General features: G+C 40.4%; 1 protein-coding gene across 3 annotated transcripts; it reads left to right on the top strand.

Moving 5' to 3' along the window:
• Positions 1–2,736: 2,736 nt before the first annotated feature.
• CNIH4 (cornichon family AMPA receptor auxiliary protein 4) lies at positions 2,737–22,804 on the top strand. Of its 3 annotated transcripts, XM_032607654.1 has the most exons (5): positions 2,737–2,865; positions 6,287–6,355; positions 14,422–14,534; positions 19,168–19,308; positions 22,607–22,804. In XM_032607654.1, exons 1-5 carry the CDS (start codon positions 2,797–2,799, stop codon positions 22,632–22,634), a joined length of 420 nt encoding a protein of 139 aa, XP_032463545.1. In that variant the 5' UTR covers positions 2,737–2,796; the 3' UTR covers positions 22,635–22,804. The 3 variants fall into 3 exon arrangements, with proteins under 3 accessions (XP_032463545.1, XP_032463563.1, XP_032463553.1); XM_032607672.1 differs by lacking the exon at positions 22,607–22,804 and having other exon boundaries at positions 2,761–2,865; positions 19,215–19,308; XM_032607662.1 differs by lacking the exons at positions 2,737–2,865; positions 6,287–6,355 and adding an exon at positions 2,961–3,505.
• Positions 22,805–23,607: the final 803 nt, after the last annotated feature.

Here is a 23,607-nt window from a genome sequence, read left to right as displayed (position 1 = left end):
GATTAATCTCCAAAATATACAAGCAGCTCATGCAGCTCAATATCAAAAAAACAAACAACCCAATCCAAAAATGGCCAGAAGACCTAAATAGACATTTCTCCAAAGAAGACATACAGATTGCAACAAACACATGAAGGGATGCTCAACATCACTAATCATTAGAGAAATGCAAATCAAAACTACAATGAGGTATCACCTCATACCTGTCAGAATGGCCATCATCAAAAAATGTACAAACAATAAATGCTGGAGAGGGTGTGGAGAAAAGGGGACCCTCTTGCCCTGTTGGTGGGAATGTAAATTGATACAGCCACTATGGAGAACAGTATGGAGGTTCCTTAAAAAACTAAAAATAGAACTACCGTATAAGCCAGCAATCCCACTACTGGGCATATACCCTGAGAAAACCATAATTCAAAAAGAGTCATGTATCACAGTTTTCATTGCAGCTCTATTTACGATAGCCAGAACATGGAAGCAACCTAAGTGTCCTTTGACACATGAATGGATAAAAGAAGATGTGGCACATACATACAATGGAATATTACTGAGCCATAAAAAGAATCGAAATTGAGTTATTTGTAGTGAGGTGGATGGACCTAGAGTCTGTCATACAGAATGAAGTAAATCAGAAAGAGAAAAACAAATACTCTATGTTAATACATATATATGGCATCTAAAAAAAAAAAAAAAGGTTCCGAAAAACCTAGGGGCAGGACAGCAATAAAGATGCAGATGTAGAGAATGGACTTGAGTACTTGGGGAGGGGGAAGGACAAGCTGGGACGAAGTGAGAGAGTGGCATGGACATATATACACTACCAAATGTAAAATAGATAGCTAGTGGGAAGCAGCTCAGCACAGGGAGATCAGCTCGGTGCTTTGTGACCACCTGGAGGAGTGGGATAGGGAGGGTGGGAGGGAGAAGCAAGAGGGCGGGGATATGCAGATATATGTATATGTATAGCTGATTCACTTTGTTATAAAGCAGAAACTAACACACCATTGTAAAGCAATTATACTCCAATAAAGATGTTAAAAAAAAAAGGAAAAGGAACGCAAACAAAAAAGCAGACTCATAGATACAGAGCACAAACTAGGGGTTATCAGTGGGGATGGAAGGGGGGAGGGGCAATAAAGGGTTATGGGATTAAAAAAGGGTTATTATGGGATTATATGAAATCACGTGTGTGAAACTTTTTAAAATTGTAAAGCACTATTGTTTCATTCAATAAAAAATAAGACTCAAGAAAAAAAATTGATACAAGGGACAGGAGAGAGGAGTTAGGAATAATTTATTATAAGATGCTTGCATTAGCCACAAAATGGTATAGTGTTATTTAAAAGTGCTCCACAACAAGAGAAGCCACAGCAGTGAGAAGCCCGTGCACCACAGTGAAGAGTAGCCCCCCACTGCTGTACTAGAGAAAGCCTGAGCACAGCAATGAAGACCCAATGCAGCCAATAAATAAATAAATAAATTTATATATATATGAAAATAAAACAGTAACAAATATGAATCCAATATAATATTGGTCCAACTATATCAATAATCACTTAAAAAAATTTTTTTTGGCCGCAAAGCACAGCTTGTGGGATTTTAGTTCCCCGACCAGGGATTGAACCCATGCCCTCCGCAGTGAAAGCGCAGGGTCCTAACCACTGGACCACCAGGGAATTCCCAAAAAATACAACCCAACTATATATCATCTACAAGAAACCCACTTTCAATATAAAAACACATATAGATGAAAAGTAAAGGCATGGTTGCTATGACATTAGAGCTTTAATGTTCTCACTATAACAACAACAAAATGGTAATTATGTGAAGCAAAGGATGTGTTCACTAACCTTATTGTGGTAATTATGTTGCAGTATATATGTGCATCAAATCATCACACTGTAAACCTTAAACTTACACAATGTTATATGTCAATTATATCTCATAAAATTAGAGGGGAAAAAAAGCAAGGGGGTAGGGATGGAGAAAGATGCATTGGGTCGTCCAGAAGGTTCATTTGGTTTTTTCCATCAGATGGCTCTAGTACAAAGCATACTAACAGGCAAGAAAACACAGTCTGAAGAGACAGAGCAAGAACCAGATCCAGACTCAGTTGTGGCAGGGATGCTATCATTATCAGACTATGAATTTAAAACAACTATGATTAATAAGCTAAGGAACTACTGGAAAAAGTAGACAACGTGCAAGAACAGAGGGATAATGGACTTCCCTGGTGGTGCAGTGGTTAAGAATACACCTGCCAATGCAGGGGACACGGGTTCGATCCCTGCCGGGAAGATCCCACATGCCTCAGAGCAACTAAGCCCATGAGCCACAACTAAGATCCTAGAAGCCGCGTGGAGTGGCTTGAAAACCTCTTACCATTCCCAAGTCAGGGATCCAGTGGGTCCAGTGCGGAATCGAAAGAAAATTTAGCACATGGCAAAGAAGTTCTACTGCGTATCCAGAAGATTACAAGCGATCAGTAAATACTCGTTGACTAATTGCTTGTCACATTTTTGGAAATAATCAATCAGATTTAGGATAGAGACCCGGCCCACCACTTTGATAGGTATTCGTACTACTGAACTACATTTCCCAGCATGCATCAGACTCACGGCGGTAGAGTTTTTTGGAAAAAGAAAAGACTACAACTTCCGGCATGCCGCGTCCCGGCGGAGTGGACTGTGTTGCTCCAACAAGCAGGGGTAAGGGCCTATCAGGGGGCGGGGCGGGGCTGGTCCGGGCACCACAGCCAGTTTGACGGAAGGAGCGGCGCGGCGGTGGCGGAGTAGAATGGAGGCGGTGGTGTTCGTCTTCTCTCTCCTTGACTGTTGCGCGCTTATCTTCCTCTCAGTGTACTTCGTATCCTTGCCTGAGGCGGGCGGAGGCCGACCTGGGGCCCTCCACCCGAGGGAGCAGGCTGGGGGTGGGCCTGGGTGGGGGCCAGGGCAGGTGCGAGGGAGCAAGGCAGGCGGCCGGCGGCCGGCGCGGGTACCCTGGGCGCTGGCCCGGTCCGCCGGACCAATGTGGCGAGCCCGGGCGGGAGGAGGACCCCGGCTGCCCAACTTCGCCCCTCACCCGGGGATCCGAGCGGGCCTTTCTCTTGAAGCGCACCGGCCCGGCCTGCCCGCCGCCGCTCGCCCCTGTGACGCCTGGACCCGCTCTGCCCTGCGCGGGGGCTGGCACTTGGCCTCCCCTTGTGGTCCTCAGGAGAGAGGGGTCGCGGTTTTCCTCCTTTTGGGTCCTGGAGAGATCAGAGTTGTGGTTTTTTTTGCAGCTCCCTTAGGCCGGGCCCTTCGCCGGATGCTGGGGGTCCCGAGAACGACGGCTCACGTCCCAGGGGTGGTCGCTAGTGGTCTGTCCCGCGCTGAGCTCGGCGGAGGCGATTTGGCGCCTCTTGTCATTCTCTGGGCAACACCCCCGCTGCCCTCCCCTTTGTTCTCGCGGGTGTTGGAACTTGTAGCGACCTTTCACATCCAGGAGTTGACTCATTCAAAAACGGGTGAAGTGTTTCCTTCGCGATGCCTTTTTGTAGGGAGTGTTGGGAAGGGTTTGTTTTAGAAACCAGGTGCAGCTGATTATTTCGGTTGCTCCTGTCGGTTGCAGACCTGTAAATTCAGTAACTATACACGTAATTTAGTTCTCAGTCGTTTATCAGCTTTTACACTTTTCTGTGTCGACCCATGTTTAAAACTTAGGTATTTTCGCTGTTCCTGCTACAGTATTCATACTGTATTTTCCAGGCCAATAAATGGTCGTTGAACCTAGCACTCTAGAAGGCGTGTGGGCTACAACTCTACTCTCGAGGGAGCTTCTAGTCTTAGTTGTCACCCAACGATGCAACGCACAATCCAATTTTAAGTAATTAAATGTAAGCGAAGAAAAAACATGAGAAGCTCTGCATTGTATTTTTTTCCCTTGGAAATTACATGTGTCTCTTTCTGACAGAATTAAACTTTTTGTTTGCCAGAGCATTCTGGCTTTAGGATGGTTGTACAGAGTGTTTTCAGTGTGGCTTCATACTTTGTTATGGCCTGGCAACTTGTTGAAGTGGGATGGGACAAAACTTGGAATCAGGACTCCTTGCTCAGCTAGTTATTTGCTATGCACATTATTTCACCTCTCTAAGCCTCAGTTTTCTTATCTTTAAAATGGGGGGAAATGTTTACTTCCCAGATAGGTCTGTGCACAATGAGGGCGTGTTAAGCACCTAGCAGCACAATGCCTACCCCATGGCCAATGTTTAGTAAATATTGCTCTGCCTTCCCTCCCTATCCCGCATTGAACAGCAGTTTTTACTTTAACTGATGATTTCTGACGAGGAGAACCCTGACTTTTATTAGGCTTGGCGAACTGACTGAAAGGGCAGCATCACTTAGGAAGTTTTGATGACCTACATCTCTCTTGTGGCATAAGGAACGGGAGCTTAAGTTCAGAGAAATGAAACTTGGATTTATCTTACTGCAGTTTGGAAAACTAGTCTTGATAATTTAAAATAGCCTTGGCTAGGGAATTTCCTGACAGTCCAGTGGTTAGGACTTGGTGCGCTCACTGCAGCAGGGCCCCGGGTTCCATCCCCGGTCAGGGAACTATGATTCTGCAAGCCGGGCGGCACAGCCAAAGAATAAAAAAAGCCTTGGTGTATACCAGTTTATGTACATAGAAACATGTTAGGTGGAGTGTTGGACTTAGGTATTAAGGTACATTCAGGATGTGTTTTGATGAAATTCAGCATATTATTGTATTTTGGGATAGTTGTACTAGCTTAGTATTAGAGCCAAGAGGTGGAAAATCATCGGGTATACATTCTGTAGGGATAAGAGTTTTTCTGGACTTTGAACCAATAAGGAAACCTGCAGAGAAGGAAAGGGGTGGATATTCAAAATCAGATACAGGCAAGAGCAAAGGTGCAGAGAAAGGTGTGTCCATGGCATTTCTGGGTGATCGAGGAATAGGCCATCTGGAGCACAAGGTTGATTTTGGTGGCAGCAGGTCAGGTTTGGAAAGGCCAGATTAGATTAGATTTTGGAGGGTTTGAATGTTAAGGAGAGGAGGGCTTTCATTTTTATCCTCTAGGCAATAGGGAGCCATTGAAAATTTTTGACATAAACAAAGTGGTGTATTATGAAGATAAGTCTGTAGAGTGGGTTGGAAACAGGAAAGATTGGAAGGTAAGAAACCATTAGGGAATGGGTTCATTTGGATCTGGAATGGGATACTAATTGTGGACAGGTGAAAGAGGAATTAATGTGAGTGGTGTTAAAAAGAAATGATTGATAGGACCAGGTAATGATTGATTCTGAGATATGAAACAGAAGGTAGAAATAACTTTCCATATTTTGAGCCTGGGCAAATGATGCTTGTGTCATTGACAGAAATAAAACAAACTGGAGGTGGAACAATTTGTGGAGAAAGTGATGCTTTTGACTTTGGCTGGGTTGAGGTGATAGGGGGACTATCCATATGGAAATGTATAGAATTTAGTTGAGAACATTTCTTTTTACCTATTTTATTGGACATTTTCGAACATAAAGGTAGAGTAGTGTAATAAACCCCATTTTTCTATTGTTCACCTTCAGTGATTTTCAACATTTTGCCGTTCTTTTTCATTTTTTTCCCAACTATTGTGGGGAGGCTGGGGGTGCATTTTAAAGTAAATACCACACATTCAATTGAAGACTTTTTATGTCTATCTGTCCCTCACATTTTTATTTGTAAGTTTATATTTTGTACTAAAACCCATTTTTTGTTTAAGTCCAGTATAATATATGTTTACTTTGGAAAGTTTGGTTATAGAGAAAAATGTTGGGAAAACAAACCATCTGTAATCCAACTTTCAAGACATAACCACTGCTAACATATGGCCAAGCTGAGTTTATAGTTTTGTATCCTTTTTTTTTTCATATCTTAAGTCTTCAAAGACATTTTATGGATATATCATAAATAAACACTTTTTCTATTGGGAATTCAGGTTTATAACATTTAAACTGTTTATATAGGTCATATTTTCCATTTCTTTTGGCCACTGTTTGACATTTGAGGAATCCAGCTTGAATGTTCTGGTATGGGTCACATTAGAATTGTGCATAATAAGAGGATTATTTTGTGAAAATCACTTGCTGAAGGAACATAAATGAGAAAATTTAGTTGTCTAATAAATGAACTTTAAGGAAATAATCTTTTCAAGTCAAAAATCTAATTCTGCTTTGCAACTGGGATTGCTTTCTGAAACTTAAATAGTTGTTATAAAAGAAGTCTAATAATTCCTTATCTTGATTGTCAGATAATTACATTGTCTGATTTAGAATGTGATTACATTAATGCTAGATCATGTTGCTCAAAATTAAACAAGGTAAGACATTTCTTTCCTCATTTTCTGGCATTGAAGGCAGTTCTCCATTCTGTGTTAGAGATAATTACAGATAGTCAACATATGTGTATTTGATATTCATTGGAATGTTTGTGGAACTACTGTGCTTTGCAATATTTTTAGATCATGAAACTATACCAGAAGACCTAACTTGAAATTTTGTTTCTTTACTCTTTTTCCTTGTTGTCCCTTTGTCCACAATAGACAACATCATTACTCAGACTAGGTGAAGGTTCGTTATCAGTTAATTGTTTTTGTCTTCTGTGTCCAAACCCCCTCCTCCCTGCTTTTTGGGAAAAAGCTCAGTCTGTCTTCTGTTGAATGAAAGAGGACCTTTTTGTGGCTCCTAGAGAAATGGAATTAGTTGATTTGTTTTAAGGCCATTTTACCTTTAGTATGTAGTCGGAACTTTATATTGGCAATAAAACTCTGAATTTCCCAGCTCTTTTAGATATGGGGAAACCAGTTGGTCCTGATTCATTTTATGAGATGAGCAGACAGAAAAGTTTTCTGGATATAAAAGTTCATATAGGACTTCCCTGGTAGCGCAGTGGTTGAGAGTCCGCCTGCCGATGCAGGGGACACGGGTTCGTGCCCCCGTCCGGGAAGATCCCACATGCCGTGGAGCGGCTAGGCCCGTGAGCCATGGCCACTGAGCCTGCGCGTCTGGAGCCTGTGCTCCGCAACGGGAGCGGCCACAACGGTGAGAGGCCCGCGTACCGCAAAAAAAAAAAAAAAAAAAAAAAGTTCATATAAAAATACAATAACTGAGAAGTGCTTTTTGGCTTGACCTAAAAATGATTCTCATGTGTCTTTTCACACCTTCGGTCTACTTAAGTTTCTTTGGCCCATGACGGAAATGAAGTTACACTTGGAAAATTAAAATTTCTAGTAAATTATATTCCTCCTCTCCTCTCCTTCCTTCCTTCCTCCTTCTCTCCCTCCCTCATTCTCTCCCTCCCTCCTTCTCTCCCTCCCTCCCTTCCTTCCCAATTGTCCAGAACATGGTTTAATACAGTGATAGATTTAAATAAAAGATTTTGTTTATCTGCTATGCTTTCAGAGTTCTTTTTTTTCTTGAGATATAATTGACATGTAACATTGCATTAGTTTCAGGCCTCCTCCTCTTTATTTTATTTTTAATTTTTTAAAAATTGAAATTTAATTAATTTTAAACAAATTAAGTTCCTGCTGTGTGCCATGCAGGGCCCTCTGCTTTTTTAAAAAATTGAAGTATGGTTGATTAGGCCTCCTCATCTTTAGAAGAATGATTTTATACTGATAGATAGATCCATCTAATATATATATTTTTTCAGATGGATTGTATTTCTTTTTATATTTCTTGCTTACTCAGTATTTTAGGTGGGTATTTTGTGGGTTTTCTTTTACAAAAATACAAATAAACTCACAAAAAAAGGTTACCTGGATTCTTCTATTGAGAAAGTTACTCCTTCAGTTTGAAGTTAAGTAGTTTTTTCAACGTTAATTTTTGTTTTTGTGAAAGTTATACTTGCATACAACTAAAGTCAGAGGTACTACAAAGCTTGTAGTGAAAAACAGCAGTTCCTTCCTGACCCTTTTAAATCCTATCTGTCTTGCTTCTTAGGGGCAACTGATTTCAACACTTGAGCTGTTAATTTTTTTCTGATATTTATATTCATATTTCTCTATATGTTTGCACTACTATTTCTTTTTCATTTTTTTTGGCCGTGGTGCGTGGCTTGCAGGATCTAAGTTCCCCAACCAGGGATTGAACCCAGGCCACGGCAGTGAATGCCCAGAATCATAACCAGTAGGCCACCAGAGAACTCCCACTATTTCTTTTTTATAAATTTTTATTTATTTATTTATTTATTTATGGCTGTGTCGGGTCTTCGTTGCTGTGTGTGGGCTTTCTCTAGTTGTGGCAAGCAGGGGCTACTCTTCGTTGCGGTGCATGGATTTGTCATTGCAGTGGCTTCTCGTGCTCGGCTCTAGGCATGTGGGCTTCAGTAGTTGTGGCACGTGGGCTCAGTAGTTGTGGCTCACAGGCTCTAAAATGCAGCCTCAGTAGTTGTGGCACGCGGGCTTAGTTGCTCCGCGGCATGTGGGATCTTCCTGGACCAGGGCTTGAACCCATGTCCCCTGCATTGGCAGGTGGATTCTTAACCACTGCGCCAGCAGGGAAGTCCCTCTCACTATTTCTTGATTTATCAGTTTTACATATTACCTATTGACTTCTGAGTCAATATGGCAGATTTAGTTCTTAGGTACCCCCTTCTAAACATCTATCTTTCCATTTTCTTTTTAAGTTTATATTCAATGTTTATATCATTATGATATACTATTATATAAACATTTTTTATTGCCGAGCCTTATGGTAGACAGTGATCATATTTTTCTTTCTAATTTTTTTTTCTGCATAGCTTTGTCTTTTCAGATAACATCTTTAAAGCCCTTCAGTACTATTTTCTGCATGTTTCAAACATGCTAAAATAATCTGTCAGTTGTTTTTTTCTAGGTGACATTTCTCCTCAAGACCTACATCCTCTTGCTATAGTCTGGACTGGTTGCTCTTTAGGCCTGTTTCACAGCCTCCATCCTGGGACTCCTGGTTGGATCCCCTGATTCTTGGAAATCATGTCTTCCTTTCTCTTGGCTTACTACCTCGTTTTGTTGGAGTAGCTTCTTGAGATTTGGTACATGGGAATTAAATTTTGAGAACTTGCATGTTTGAAAATGTCTTATCCTTTCCCTTGATTGATAGGTTCTCTGAGTGTAGAATTCTAGGTTAGAAAAGATTTTTTTTCAGAGTTTGCTTGGTCAAGGTCTTTTAACTTCTAGTGTTGTTCAAGTTGGGAAGTCTGGTGCCATTTTGATTTCTTATCATTTTGATGGGATCTCTCTCTTCCCTCTCCTCCCACCCCTACCTCCATCCTCTCCAGAAGTTTTAGAATCTTAACCTTTATCCTTGGTTGGGTTATTTATGGTAATCCTTGGTGTTTGGGAATTTTGCAGTGGTATACCTTTGTTTAGGCCTTTTTCACTCATTGTTTTGGGCATCTGAGAGGTTCTTTCAATCTGGGAAATTTTCTTCTACTTCTTTCTTTGATAATGTCTTCCCCTTCTATTTTCTCTCTTCTCTTTCAGCAACTTGGATTTGCTGGATAATTTATCTGCTGGATTGATCTCCCAGTTCTTCTTTTTCTTATTTTTGTCCCTTTGGTTTTTTTCTAACTTCTTGTTTTAAGATTTCCTCTGTTTTATCTTCTGAATTTTCTTGTATGTATATCATTTATGTCAAATTTTTAATTTCTAAGAGCTTTTTGTTCTCTTGGTTCATGCTTGACTCTCTTCGTTCTCAAGGATGTTGATTATAGCAGTTTTGAAATTTCCTTCTGCTTCCTACATTATATCTGTTTTTTTCCAAGTTCCTTTCTCTTTGTTTTTCCCCCTTCTTTCATATTGAGGGCTTTCCTCAATTTCTGATACATGGCTATCTAGTCATACTTTAGGGTAAGGCATGAAAATACTCATTGGAAGCTCATTGGGTGGTCCAGGCTGTTGACTGACTGGTAGGTAAGACTTCACTGAGGGTAGTTGGTGTCTACCTTTTTTGAGGGTACCTGAAATAGCAGTTTTTTTGTAGGTGTTTTCTCTTGTGCCATTAAGTTACTCCAGAGAAGAATCTTTCAAATTCCTGCCTGGGTGAAATAAGCCTAGTGCTTCTTACCCCTAAGTTAGGGGAAGAACACATTATTAAGGAGGGAAGAGAAAGAGAACAGAGGGCTTGGTAGAAAGTTAGTATCCAAGTATAATAAGGTCAAGTATCGCTTCCTGAAACTTTTGTTTTAGGTTTTTGTTTATGTAAACCAAAATGCATCCCACAGTAAGAAATCCAGAGTTTGAAAGCTACTTCTGTGTGGGTCTGATAGCATGGAGGGGAGTAGTAGTAACATCAGCTAACATTTATTGAGTGCTTACTTTTTTTTCTTTACATCTTTATTGGAGTATAATTGCTTTACAATGGTGCGTTAGTTTCTACTTTATAACAAAGTGAATCAGTTATACATATGTTCCCATATCTCTTCCCTCTTGCGTCTCCCTCCCTCCCACCCTCCCTATCCCACCCCTCTAGGTGGTCACAAACCACCGAGCTGATCTCCCTGTGCTGTACGGCTGCCCCCTACTAGCTATCTATTTTATGTTTGGTAGTATATATATGTCCATGCCACTCTCTCGCTTTGTCACAGCTTACCCTTCCCCCTCCCCATATCCTCAAGTCCATTGTCTAGTAGGTCTGTGTCTTTATTCCTGTCTTACCCCTAGGTTCTTCATGACATTTTTTTTTTCTTAAATTCCATATATATGTGTTAGCATACGGTATTTGTCTTTCTCTTTCTGACTTCACTCTGTTTGACAGACTCTAGGTCCATCCACTTCATTACAAATAGCTCAATTTCGCTATGTATGTGCCACATCTTCTTTATCCATTCATCCGTTGATGGACACTTAGGTTGATGGACACTTAGGTTGTTTCCATCTCTGGGCTATTGTAAATAGAGCTGCAATGAACATTTTGGTACATGACTCTTTTTGAATTATGGTTTTCTCAGGGTATATGCCTAGTAGTGGGATTGCTGGCTTATATGGTAGTTCTATTTTTAGTTTTTTAAGGAACCTCCATACTCTTCTCTATAGTGGCTGTACCAATTCACATTCCCACCAGCATTTCCACTAAGATCAGGAACAAGACAAGGTTGCCCACTCTCAACACTCTTATTCAACATAGTTTTGGAAGTTTTAACCACAGCAATCAGAGAAGAAAAAGAAATAAAAGGAATCCAAGTTGAAAAAGAAAAAGTAAAGCTGTCAGTGTTTGCAGATGACATGATACGATACATAGAGAATCCTAAAGATGCTACCAGAAAACTACTAGAGCTAATCAATGAAGTTGGTAAAGTAGCAGGATACAAAATTAGTGCACAGAAATCTCTGGCATTCCTATACACTAATGATGAAAAATCTGAAAGTGAAATCAACAAAACACTCCCATTTACCATTGCAACAAAAAGAATAAAATACCTAGGAATAAACCTACCTAAGGAGACAAAAGACCTATATGCAGAAAACTATAAGACACTGATGAAAGAAATTAAAGATGATACAAACAGATGGAGAGATGTACCATGTTCTTGGATTGGAAGAATCAACATTGTGAAAATGACTCTACTACCCAAAGCAATCTACAGATTCAATGCAATCCCTATCAAACTACCACTGGCATTTTTTCACAGGACTAGAACAAAAAATTTCACAGTTTGTATGGAAACACAAAAGACCCCCGAATAGCCAAAGCAATCTTGAGAACGAAAAACGGAGTTGGAGGAGTCAGGCTCCCTGACTTCAGACTATACTACAAAGCTACAGTAATCAAGACAGTATGGTGCTGGCACAAAAACAGAAAGATAGATCAATGGAACAGGATAGAAAGCCCAGAGATAAACCCACGCACATATGGTCACCTTATCTTTGGTAAACGAGGCAGGAATGTACAGTGGAGAAAGGACAGCCTCTTCAATAAGTGGTGCTGGGAAAACTGGACAGGTACATGTAAAAGTATGAGATTAGATCACTCCCTAACACCATGCACAAAAATAAGCTCAAAATGGATTAAAGACCTATATGTAAGGCCAGAAACTATCAAACTCTTAGAGGAAAACATAGAACACTCTATGACATAAATCACAGCAAGATCCTTTTTGACCTACCTCCTAGAGAAATGGAAAGAAAAACAAAAATAAACAAATGGGACCTAATGAAGCTGCAAAGCTTTTGCACAGCAGAGGAAACCATAAACAAGACGAAAAGACAACCCTCAGAATGGGAGCAAGTATTTGCAAATGAAGCAACTGACAAAGGATTAATCTCCAAAATGTACAAGCAGCTCATGCAGCTCAATATCAAAAAAACAAACAACCCAATCCAAAAATGGCCAGAAGACCTAAATAGACATTTCTCCAAAGAAGATATACAGACTGCCAACAAACACATGAAAGAATGCTCAACATCATTAATCATTAGAGAAATGCACATCAAAACTACCGTGAGATATCATCTCACACCAGTCAGAATGGCCATCATCAAAAAACCTAGAAACAATAAATGCTGGAGAGGGTGTGGAGAAAAGGGAACACTCTTGCACTGCTGGTGGGAATGTGAATTGAGTGCTTACTTTGTGTGTGGCTTACATATATTATTTTGTCTAATTCTCTAAAACAACCTCATGAGGTGTAAGTATTATCTCCGTTTTACAGATGAGAAAATCATGATTTAGAGAGGGTAGATAACTTCCTAAAATTGCACAGCTAATAAATAGGATAGAGCATGAGTTTTACTCCAGGTTTATCTGATTTTGCAGCTTACACATATTAGCATTATGTTAAATTGGTTACACTTTAAAAATGCATTTACATATTTAGAAACGTTTTGGTTGATTGCAAATTAGGTTTAAGGCCCTTCCTCTTTGTTTATTAAGAAAAAGTGGGATATTCCTGGTGGTGCAGTGGTTGAGAATCCATCTGCCAATGCAGGGGACATGGGTTTGAGCCCTTGTCTGGGAAGATCCCACATGCTGCAGAGCAACTAAGCCCATGCAGCACAACTACTGAGCCTGAGCGCCAGAGCCCGCAAGCCACAACTACTGAAGCCTAGAGCCTGTGCTCTGCAACAAGAGAAGCCACCCCAATGAGAAGCCCGCGCACTGCAATGAAGAGTAGCCCCTGCTCGCCGCAACTAGAGAAAGCCCACGCACAGCAACAAAGACCCAATGCAGCCAAAAAAAATAAAAAGTATCTAAGGGAATTTCCTGGTGGTCCAGTGGTTAGGATTCCGTGCTTTCACTGCCCAGGGTGTGGGTTCAGTCCCTGGTTGGGGAACTAAGATCCTCCAGGCCTCGCAGAGTGACACCCTCCCCACCAGGAAAAAAGAAAAAAATGTATCTGAAATCTAAATGCAAGAGACCTGGGGCCAGTGTGTCTGGGCTTCTGTTACATAGCTCTGCCACTAAGTAGCTGTGTGACCTTGGGCAAGTTACTTAATCTCTCTTGAATTTTATTTTCCTCATTTCTATAAGTTGGGAGTGCCAGTTTGTGGCTCAATAAATACTAGCTATTAACTTCCATTAAAAGAAAAATCTCTACTCATAGGAGAGGAAAACTACTGGTGAATTGAGAACCTGCCACAATAGCTGTTGATATATGAGAACTAGAATATTGCACAATAAACAAAGAACATAGATAAGGGCACTGGGTGCTATAAAGCCAATAGTCTGGGATTCTGTTATCCTGGTCCATTATCATATTTGTTTAACTTTGAGCTGATATTGTAAGCTGTTAAAGTACTTTTTTTTTTTTTTTTTTTTTTGCGGTACGCGGGCCTCTCACTGTTGTGGCCTCTCCCGTTGCGGAGCACAGGCTCCGGACGCGCAGGCTCAGCGGCCATGGCTCATGGGCCCAGCCGCTCTGCAGCATGTGGGATCTTCCCGGACCGGGGCACGAACCCGTGTCCCCTGCATCAGCAGGCGGACTTTCAACCACTGCGCCACCAGGGAAGCCCTAAAGTACTTTTTTTTTGGTGGATGTGAGATGATTTCCCTCAGGGTTCTGGAGCTTGGAAACGTATTCTGACCTGAAAGGCAGCATGTACGTGGATATAAACCATCCCAAATTAGAGTAAGAGGCTTTAGCACAGATATTGGAATAGAAGGTAAATAATACTCTATTTTTTCTCTAGTTGTTATTTGTACCTGCTTAGAGAATGAATCTGAATCTTTACTTAGGGTAAAATGTAATTAAAGACTAAGTGCATTATTTTTAAGTTGTGTCCTGATTTATTTGCACTGGGTAAGCAGTGATAGCAGTATGCAAATCTGGGACATCCGAGCCTAAAAATAATCTTGAGACACTAGCTTGGAAATTCTCTGTACTTTTTTTGATTTAATTTCAAGTAACATGTACATTCTGGAAGGACACAGCAGTGAGATGTAATACTGTGTTCTTCCCTTGCAGTGGGTAATTCCGGAATTGGTTGGCCATACTATTGTCACTGTATTAATGCTCATTTCATTGCACTGGTTCATCTTCCTTCTCAACTTGCCTGTTGCCACTTGGAATACATATCGGTGAGTACAGCTTGTTTATTTATACATATGAGTACTGGTAGCATAACATTCACCCATTTAAACTATACTATCCAGTATGTTTTTGGTATATTTATAGATGTAAGCAACCATCACCAAAACGTATTTAAGAACATTTTCATCACCCCCAAAAGAAGCCCTATGTCCTTTAGAAGTCACTCCCCTCCCCCAGCTCTAGGCAACTGCTAGTCTCCTTTCTGTCTTTGTAAGATAACCTGTTCTGGACAGACATATCATTTAAAAGAGATCAATATGTGATCTTTTATGGCTTCTTTCACTTAGCATAATATTTTCAGGGTTCATCCATGCCGTGTCATGTATCAGTACTTTATTCCTTTTTATTGTGGAATAATATTCCATTGTATGGCAATACTACATTTTGTTTATCCATTTGCAATTGATGGGCATTTGAGTTGTTTCCACTTTTTGCCTATTATAAATAATTCTACTATGAACATTCATGTGCATATTTTTTTCATTAAAATTATTCTTTTAATTTACCAAAATGCAATGTAATCATGTGTCTTTTTTTTATTATTAACATCTTTATAGGAGTATAATTGCTCTACAATGGTGTGTTAGTTTCTGCTTTATAACAAAGTGAATCAGCCATACATATACATATATCCCCATATCTCCTCCCTCTTGCCTCTCCCTCCCACCCTCCCTATCCCACCCCTCTAGGTGGGAGATATGGGGATATATGTATATATCAGCGCCAGCTGATCTCCCTGTGCTATGCGTCTGCTTCCCACTAGCTCTCTATTTTACATTTGGTAGTGTGTATATGTCAATGCCACTCTCTCACTTCATTCCAGCTTACCCTTCCCCCTCCCCATGTCCTCAAGTCCATTCTCTACGTCTGCGTCTTTATTCCTGTCCTGCCCCTGGGTTCTTTAGAACCATTTTTTTTTTCTTTCTTAAGATTCCATATATATGTGTTAGCATATGGTATTTGTTTTTCTCTTTCTGACTTACTTTACTCTATGACAGACTCTAGGTCCATCCACCTCACTACAAATAACTCAGTTTTTTTTTTTTTTTTTTTTTTTTTTTTTTGTACGTGGGCCTCTTACTGTTGTGGCCTTTCCCTTTGCGGAGCACAGGCTCTGGACGTGCAGGCTCAGTGGCCATGGCTCACGGGTCCAGCCGCTCCGCGGCATGTGGGATCCTCCCGGACTGGGGCATGAACCTGTGGCCCCTGCGTCGGCAGGCGGAATCTCAACCACTGCGCCACCAGTGAAACCCCAAATAACTCAGTTTTGTTTCTTTTTATGGTTGAGTAATATTCCATTGTATATATGTGCCACATCTTCTTTATCCATTCATCTGTTGATGGACACTTAGGTTGCTTCCATGACCTGGCTATTGTAAATAGAGTTGCAGTGAACATTGTGGTACATGACTTTTTTTGAATTATGGTTTTCTCAGGGTATATGCCCAGTGGTGGGATTGCTGGGTCATATGGTAGTTCTATTTTTAGTTTTTTAAGGAACCTCCATACTGTTCTCCATAGTGGCTGTATCAATTTACATTTCCACCAACAGTGCAAGAGGGTTCCCTTTTCTCCACACCCTCTCCAGCATTTATTGTTCATAGATTTTTTGATGAAGGCCGTTCTTACTGGTGTGAGGTGATATCTCATTGTAGTTTTGCTTTGCATATCTCTAATGATTAGTGATGTTGAGCATCCTTTCATGTTCATGTGCATATTTTTGTGTGGACATATACTTTCATTTCTTTTAGGAGTGGAATTGCTGGGTCATATGGTAACTCTATGGTTTGACCTTTTGAGGAACTACCTGAGTGTTCAAAAGCAGCTGCACTATTTTACGTTCCCACCAACTGTGTATGAAGGTTACAGTTTCTCCACATCCCTGCCAACACTTTTTGTTGTGTCTTTTTTATTTTAGCTGTCTGATTGAATGTGAAGTGGTATCTCATTGTGGTTTCGATTTACATTCCCTAGTGACTAATGATGTTGAGTACTTTTTAATGTGCTTATTAGCCATTCATATATCTTCCTTGCTCTATATGTTTTTAATTAATTTCTTTTTTATTGAATTATAGTTCATGTACAATATTATATGTTCAGGTGTACAGTATGGTGATTCACAATTTTTAGAGGTTATACTCCATTTATAGCTATTATAGAATATTCGTTATATTCTGTGTTGTACAGTATATCCTTGTAGCTTATTTTATACATTTGCTGCATATGTTTTTGATTAGCTAAGTTGGCATGATATAAATTATGCTTTGGGAAGATTTTTCTGGAAGCATTATATAGTATTGATTGGATGGAAAAGAGGCAGGAGGTAGTTCAGAGACAGGGGTGAGATAATATAGTACTGGAATAGAGTTGTGTTAGTGGGAATGAAAAAGATAGGGCTAGGGCTTCCCTGGTGGCGCAGTGGTTGAGAGTCCACCTGCCAATGCAGGGGACACGGGTTCGTGCCCCGGTCCGGGAAGATCCCACATGCCGCGGAGTGGCTGGGCTCGTGAGCCATGGCCACTGAGCCTGCGCGTCCGGAGCCTGTGCTCCGCAAAGGGAGAGGCCACACAGTGAGAGGCCCACGTACCAAAAAAAAAAAAAACAAGATAGGGCTATATAAGTGGTGATAGGAAGGAAGAGTGGACAAGAGTTTAACCTATTGCCTATGAAAGATGAAGAGAGAAGTCAGAATTGAGTAAGAGAAAGTTTTTAAGGACTACTGAGGAAGTGGTGACACTCCTGTTAGATAAGCTAGCAGTCAGAGAAGGATAAGACTCTTTGAGACTACAGATGGTCCTCGATTTACAATAGTTTGACTTTTGATTTTTCGACTTCATGATGGTGTGAAAATGATACGCATTTCAGTATAAACCATATTTCGAATTTTGAATTTTGATCTGTTTCTGGACTAGCGATATGCGGTGTGAAACTCTCTTGTAATGTTATAAAATAGGCTTTGTATTAGGCGATTTTGCCCAACTGTAGGCTAATGTAAGTGTTCTGAGCATGTTTAAGGTAGGCTAGGCTAAGCTGTGATGTTCGGTAGGTTAGGTGTATTAATTGCATTTTCAATTTTTGATGGGTTTATCATGATATAATACCATTGTAAATCGAGGAAAATAGGTATTGAGTTGAGATGCTATCCAGATATTCGTTTGTAAATACCATATATACCGTTTATTCAGCCATAGATGGGCTACTAGGATTTGGCGGAGAATTTAGATTTGTGACACTCAGAGAGCCATTTGCATTTCACGGAAGTCATAATTGAGAAACCAAATGTGTGGCGAGAGTGAGGAACCAAGGTTGGACTAGAGAAGCTTGGACATGAGAGAAGGAAGAGGTCATGATCAGTGCTAGGTTAGGACACGCATGCTGTGCAGATGGCACAGTTGGGATGCAGAAGCGTAGACGCTTAAACTCACTGATCCTCTCAAAGTAACCCAATTTTCTTATTTGTAAAAGGAATCATTTGGGGAAGAAGGAGAAGATTGTCATATGTAATACTATATACACAGTGGTATTTAATAAATATGAAATGTTATGTGTTATCTCAAGAGGCCCAAAGACTCCACAGCGTGTTAAACACAGTATCTTCAAGATTTTTTTTTAAGTTTGAGTCTGAGTCTGTGGGAGCACTGAGTTGAATTGGTCTGGATTTGTAACTCGGTGTCTGCTTACTGTGCCCTTTAGGTTCCGTATTGACTTTGTAGCCCTGTTCTCATTCCCTCACTGTGGTCATACCTCCATCACTATAAAATGTACATCTCTTATTTGTCAAAATATTATTATTTAATTTAATATTTACAGAAAAATTAATTTAAAATAAAATTTACATTTTAATTAAATGTAATCTGTACTTTTTAAGAGTCATGTAAAGTTAGGCACTGCGTTTGCATCTGAACTCTCCGTTTATTGTCTTAACTGAGGAGTTTTATTTTACCATCGTAGCATTTATTCTAAGTCATTTCTGTCTTCTTTAAGTTACTCTTTTCAAGTAGGTACCATTCATTAACCATGCAGATTGAGACATATCTGTTGATCAGCGGGAGCACCAAAGATGAGGATTCTATTTGGGATATAGAATCTCTCTTTTTAGTATCATCTGTGAAATGGGAATAATTATGTTTGACACAAAGATGTAAGTGTTAAACATAAAGACAACTGACAGAGATGTTGTGAAGGTGAAGGGAATTGCATGAATTAAGTTAGAACCTTGTAGATAAAGAAATTTCTAAGAACTTGATAAAGTTGGTTTGGTTTTGGGGCCCCCTTCATTTGTGTCTCATGGAAGACAGCTATAGGTATTACCGATTCAGTAGTTTTCTACAGAAGATGGGTAAAAGGGTCTCAGTGCATAAAATATCCTTCTCTAGAGTGTTAATGTATTTGTTTCAGAGGGCAGAAATTACACCTAAAATTAATAGTATTGTATTTTCAAAGGAAGACTAAGGCATGGCCTGTGACATCATTATAATACCTTGTCCATATTTGGTCATATAAGGCTGCTATGATTGGTTCATTTTTGAAGGTTGATTATTACTGGTTTACTTATTTTTGAATATTTATGCTGATGATTTGATTTTCCTTCTAATGTGTGTGCATCCTTTAATTTACCAGGTTCATTATGGTGCCAAGTGGTAACATGGGAGTGTTTGATCCAACAGAAATACACAATCGAGGGCAGTTGAAGTCACACATGAAAGAAGCCATGATCAAGCTTGGTTTCCACCTGCTCTGTTTCTTCATGTATCTTTATAGGTGAGTTTACAGTCCTGGCATTTTCCTGGATGCCATATGCTTTTGACGGGTAAGGTATTACTATACTGTAGGATTTTGTATTAACATTGCAGAGCTTTTGGGGATTATGTGAATTTCTTGTGGCTGTGTAGATTTTTAATGTCATGTCATTGAATCAGGATTCCATTCTGTCTGACCTGGAGTAGAGTTACTCCATATTATTAGTTATTCCTTAGCTGTTGAGGCTATCAACATGCTTAAAACTGTCCTTGCTGTTCTTTCCCTCCCCTGGTATCCAGCTGTGAGGTCTCACTGCCTATTATAAACATTACTATATGTACCCCCAGAGAGTTTCCCACTCCTGGGTCTTCTGGGGACCAGAGCACTGGCAGCAGCTCTCAACAACTTATATCCACGTTGGGCTGATCTTTCTTGGCATTAAGGAATTTAGGTGTGATGCCTTTTCTCCGGGATGCAAGTGGTCTGTTCGGGTAAAATTTCATCAGTCTTCCAGTTGGATTGGAAATAAGAATTAATATGAAGGATTGGCTATCAGACACTGGAAGCCTCATGCAGTCCTGTTTAAACTTATATTTATTACCTTAAGTTTTAGAGATAACATGCCACCTTTTCCTTTACCCATTATAGACCCATAGAATACAGCAAAGAGAAAAAAATTGTCATGTGTGTATGATTTGATTAAGCCTTTAAGAGGCTAAAAGTCAAGCTTTTGTATCCAAGCTTAATTGTATCATTCCTGTTTTTTTCTGAGGTAAATTTTAATTTTCACATGGGCATAAGACTAGTAGGAAAAAACTTGTACTGAACTAAACTTCTGTCACTCAGAAAAGTCCTAATAATTAGAAACTGTACAAAGATAAGAGTTTTAAAAAACTGCTATTTTGTCTGAAGTAGCTTAGAAGTCAGAGCCATTTTAGCCTCTGCCTGAAAAAGCAGGCTTCCTAAAATCCTTTTGCTATGCTAATTCCACCCACAGATTAGATTGAAATTAGAGTTTAGGTGGTTTCCTTTTTACTATTTATTATATTTGCTTTTCTGTATTTTAAAAAATAGGACAGAAAAACCACACTAATAACATTTCTGGTTCTCATACCTCATTGCTAACGTGCTTAATTTTTAATCCTAGCATTAAAGATGGAGAATAAAGAGCAAAATTTCACATTAAGAATACAACGATACACCTTTCTTCTTCTTTTTTTTTTTTTTTTGCGGTACGCGGGCCTCTCACTGTTGTGGCCTCTCCCGTTGCGGAGCACAGGCTCCGGACGCGCAGGCTCAGCGGCCATGGCTCACGGGCCCAGCCGCTCTGCTGCATGTGGGATCTTCCCAGACCGGGGCACGAACCCGTGTCCCCTGCATCGGCAGGTGGACTCCCAACCACTGTGCCAGCAGGGAAGCCGTATTCTTATTTTTATTACTTTTTAAAGTCAAACCATATGAAGGTATCTTTACCATCATATATGTTCCCTTCTATTTGTTGGAGACAAAAAGCAGGGTGGTTATCCTTTCTTCATCCTTCTCTCCCCTCCAGGTTTTATGCTTTGGAGAGTAAACTAGAGTGGACATCCCCTAGGTCTTGATAACATGAGCTTCTTGAGACATCTGGGAGCAAAGCTAATGTAGTCACATTTTTGGGTGTAAATGTAGGATTAGGGAGCAGTATCTTGCTTAGTAAGACCCAAAGTCTTAGGATTTAAAAATGGACAAGAGTTTCTTACCTCTCAGTTGTTGAATTTAAAGCAGTGGGAAGATGGACTGAAGACTGGGGATTGGAGGAATCAGGAAGCAATTTTGGGGCAGGTTTAAGGTATGGTTCTTTACAATGAAATAAAAGATAGGCAACCAGTGTAACTCGTTTGCCTGAGTAGCTGCATTGCTCACTGGATGCATCCTTTCTTTTTCTTTCTTTTCCCTTCCCTTCTCAGCTTGTCATTTTTAGCCATGTTGCTATTTCCTTCCCCCTTGGCGTTCCTTGTAGCTCAAGGGATCAGGATGGAAGAGTAATTGCAGATGTTCTTGTAACACTTTTCTCTTAGCTTTGGTTGCTGTTTTTAAAAAGTGTTTACTATTCTAAATCATCCAATTTCTAATGTAGGGATTTATGCTGCTCCTTCTGTATCGCCTGCCACCACTTGCATGGTGCCTTGCACATAGCAGACATTCAGCGTTTGTTAAATAGAATTAAAGGAAAAAATTCCCATCTTCTTTAGAGATTGGTGGAATCTATGCCTTTGCTGTTTGGTTAGGTGCCAGCCTGGTATAATCTACCACTCCCTCACTGTGTGACCTGGGGCAAGTTTCTTATCCTCTCTGTGCCTCAATTTCTTCATCTGAAAATGGGATAATAATAGTACCTGCCTCATGGGCTTGTGATGTGGATTAAATGAGATAATGCATATAAAGCACTTTGGTTTGTGCTGACCTCTTGTAAGCTCTAACAAAGTGTTCAAAAATATTGGTTACTACCACTAATTTGTGCTGTGCACTGTGTACCCTTAGTTGGTTTAAATTTGGACAACGCATCACTTATACCATTAGTAGTGTAAGGGTATTTCTGTGTTTTAGTCATTTGCTCTCAGGATAGCAAGGCTGATTTCAGTAAAAAAATGATAGTCTTGTTACTCTTGTTAAGTGTGGTGGTTTTAACAGAGTATTTACTGAGTGACCGCCACGTGTCAAAGACACTGTGTAAGGCACTGCGTGTGACACAAAAGGAGCAGCGCAGAATCCCTGTGTCAAAGCTGGGAGCCTGCTGATTGCAGCACGCGGGTGTCATCCTGGAGAATGAAAGTGGGTATGAGCTGAGGTGTGCAGGGAGAGGCAGGGCGCAACGGCCCTGGGCCGAGAGGCTGGCTTCCCAGAGGCCGTGCGGGAGCCTGATGGAGCCTGCCGGATCCTGAAGTCTGAGAGGAAGTTACTGGGTTGATGGGGGATGAGAGGAGGGGTTCCAGGGGCAGGAACAACATGTGCGAAGATCTCCATGGAGAATTAAAGTTTTTTCCTAGACACAGCTTGTTTTCTCTAAGCTAGAGCCCAGCAGTGCTTTTAGGTTATGCTCCCTACCGCCACCTCTACCCCGGTTTTCTTTCTTTCTTTTTTTTTTTCTTTTAGTGAAAACGTTAGGGCCTTTTGATGTCCTAATATAGATATTCTTTCCTTTAGGTGTAAGTGATTGCTTTTGCTTTTTACTTAAGTGAGTGTTCCTTGCTGAGCCTTAGGGATGCAAGTCTGGACAGACCAGACTCTGTAGGAACATTCCTAAGGAAACACTAGTAACATTAATTTCTTCTCTCCACAGTATGATTTTAGCTTTGATAAATGACTGAAGCTGGAGAAGCCGTAGTTGAAGTCAGCCCACACTACAGTGCACAGTTGAGGAGCCAGAGACGACTTAAATCATCCTTAGAACCATGACCATAGCAGTATATTTTTTCCTCTTTGAACAAAAAATATTTTTGCTGTATTTTTACCATATAAAGTATTTAAAAAACATGAATTGAGTTTTTGTAGCTTTCTGGTTCTCAACTTTAGCCTGCACCCCCAACATGTGAAGGTGTTTTTCATCATCTGTATGTTGAAGATAGTTATTTGTATGTAGGAACAGGACTGTCATTCCAGCCTTGCATGCCAAAGAAATAGAGGACACGCTTTAAAGGGAAAATGTAATAGATGAGCAAAGTGGCTCTTCAGGTCTACTGAGAAGTCAGAGTACAAAGCGATACTGTTAGTCTGGGCAAAGGAAGAAAGAAACTAAGCTACCCTTTTGTCTGTATTGCGGCAGCTTCCTGTATTTAATATGGTTTACAGATTTATGGGACTGTGAGCCAATGTCTTTTCACAAGAATGTTAACAGAAAATGACATTTCAAAAAATATATATTTCTTTGCTGAATTTGTGAACCCTTATAAGCCATTACACACACGATGTAATTCCTGCTTATAGAAAGGAAAATAAACCAAACAAGCAAAACTTTATCAAGAGCTTTCATTTAAAAGCCGCTGCCTCCACAATCGCCCTCAAACCCATATACTCCCACTGGCCCTTGCTACGTCTTGGTTTTGCATTCTCATTGGTCCAGTTGTATTTGATCTGTCCGATATATTTTTTAATGGGTTTGGAGAGGTGATTTGGTAGAAGATGCCCATCAGATCAGAAGCAGGAGTAGCCAGTCATTCGGTGTCGGTGAAACTGAGCCTGTCAGCGCTCTGTTTGGGGCCTGATTAACCGTAGCACTCCTGTCCTGCTGCGCTGACCACTGTCCATTTCATGGACATAGCAGTATCCGACCAGACTTGACTC

This window comes from Phocoena sinus, chromosome 1 (genome assembly GCF_008692025.1).
Source record: "Phocoena sinus isolate mPhoSin1 chromosome 1, mPhoSin1.pri, whole genome shotgun sequence".
Lineage (NCBI taxonomy): Eukaryota > Metazoa > Chordata > Mammalia > Artiodactyla > Phocoenidae > Phocoena > Phocoena sinus.
This window is presented reverse-complemented; position numbering and strand designations above follow the sequence as displayed.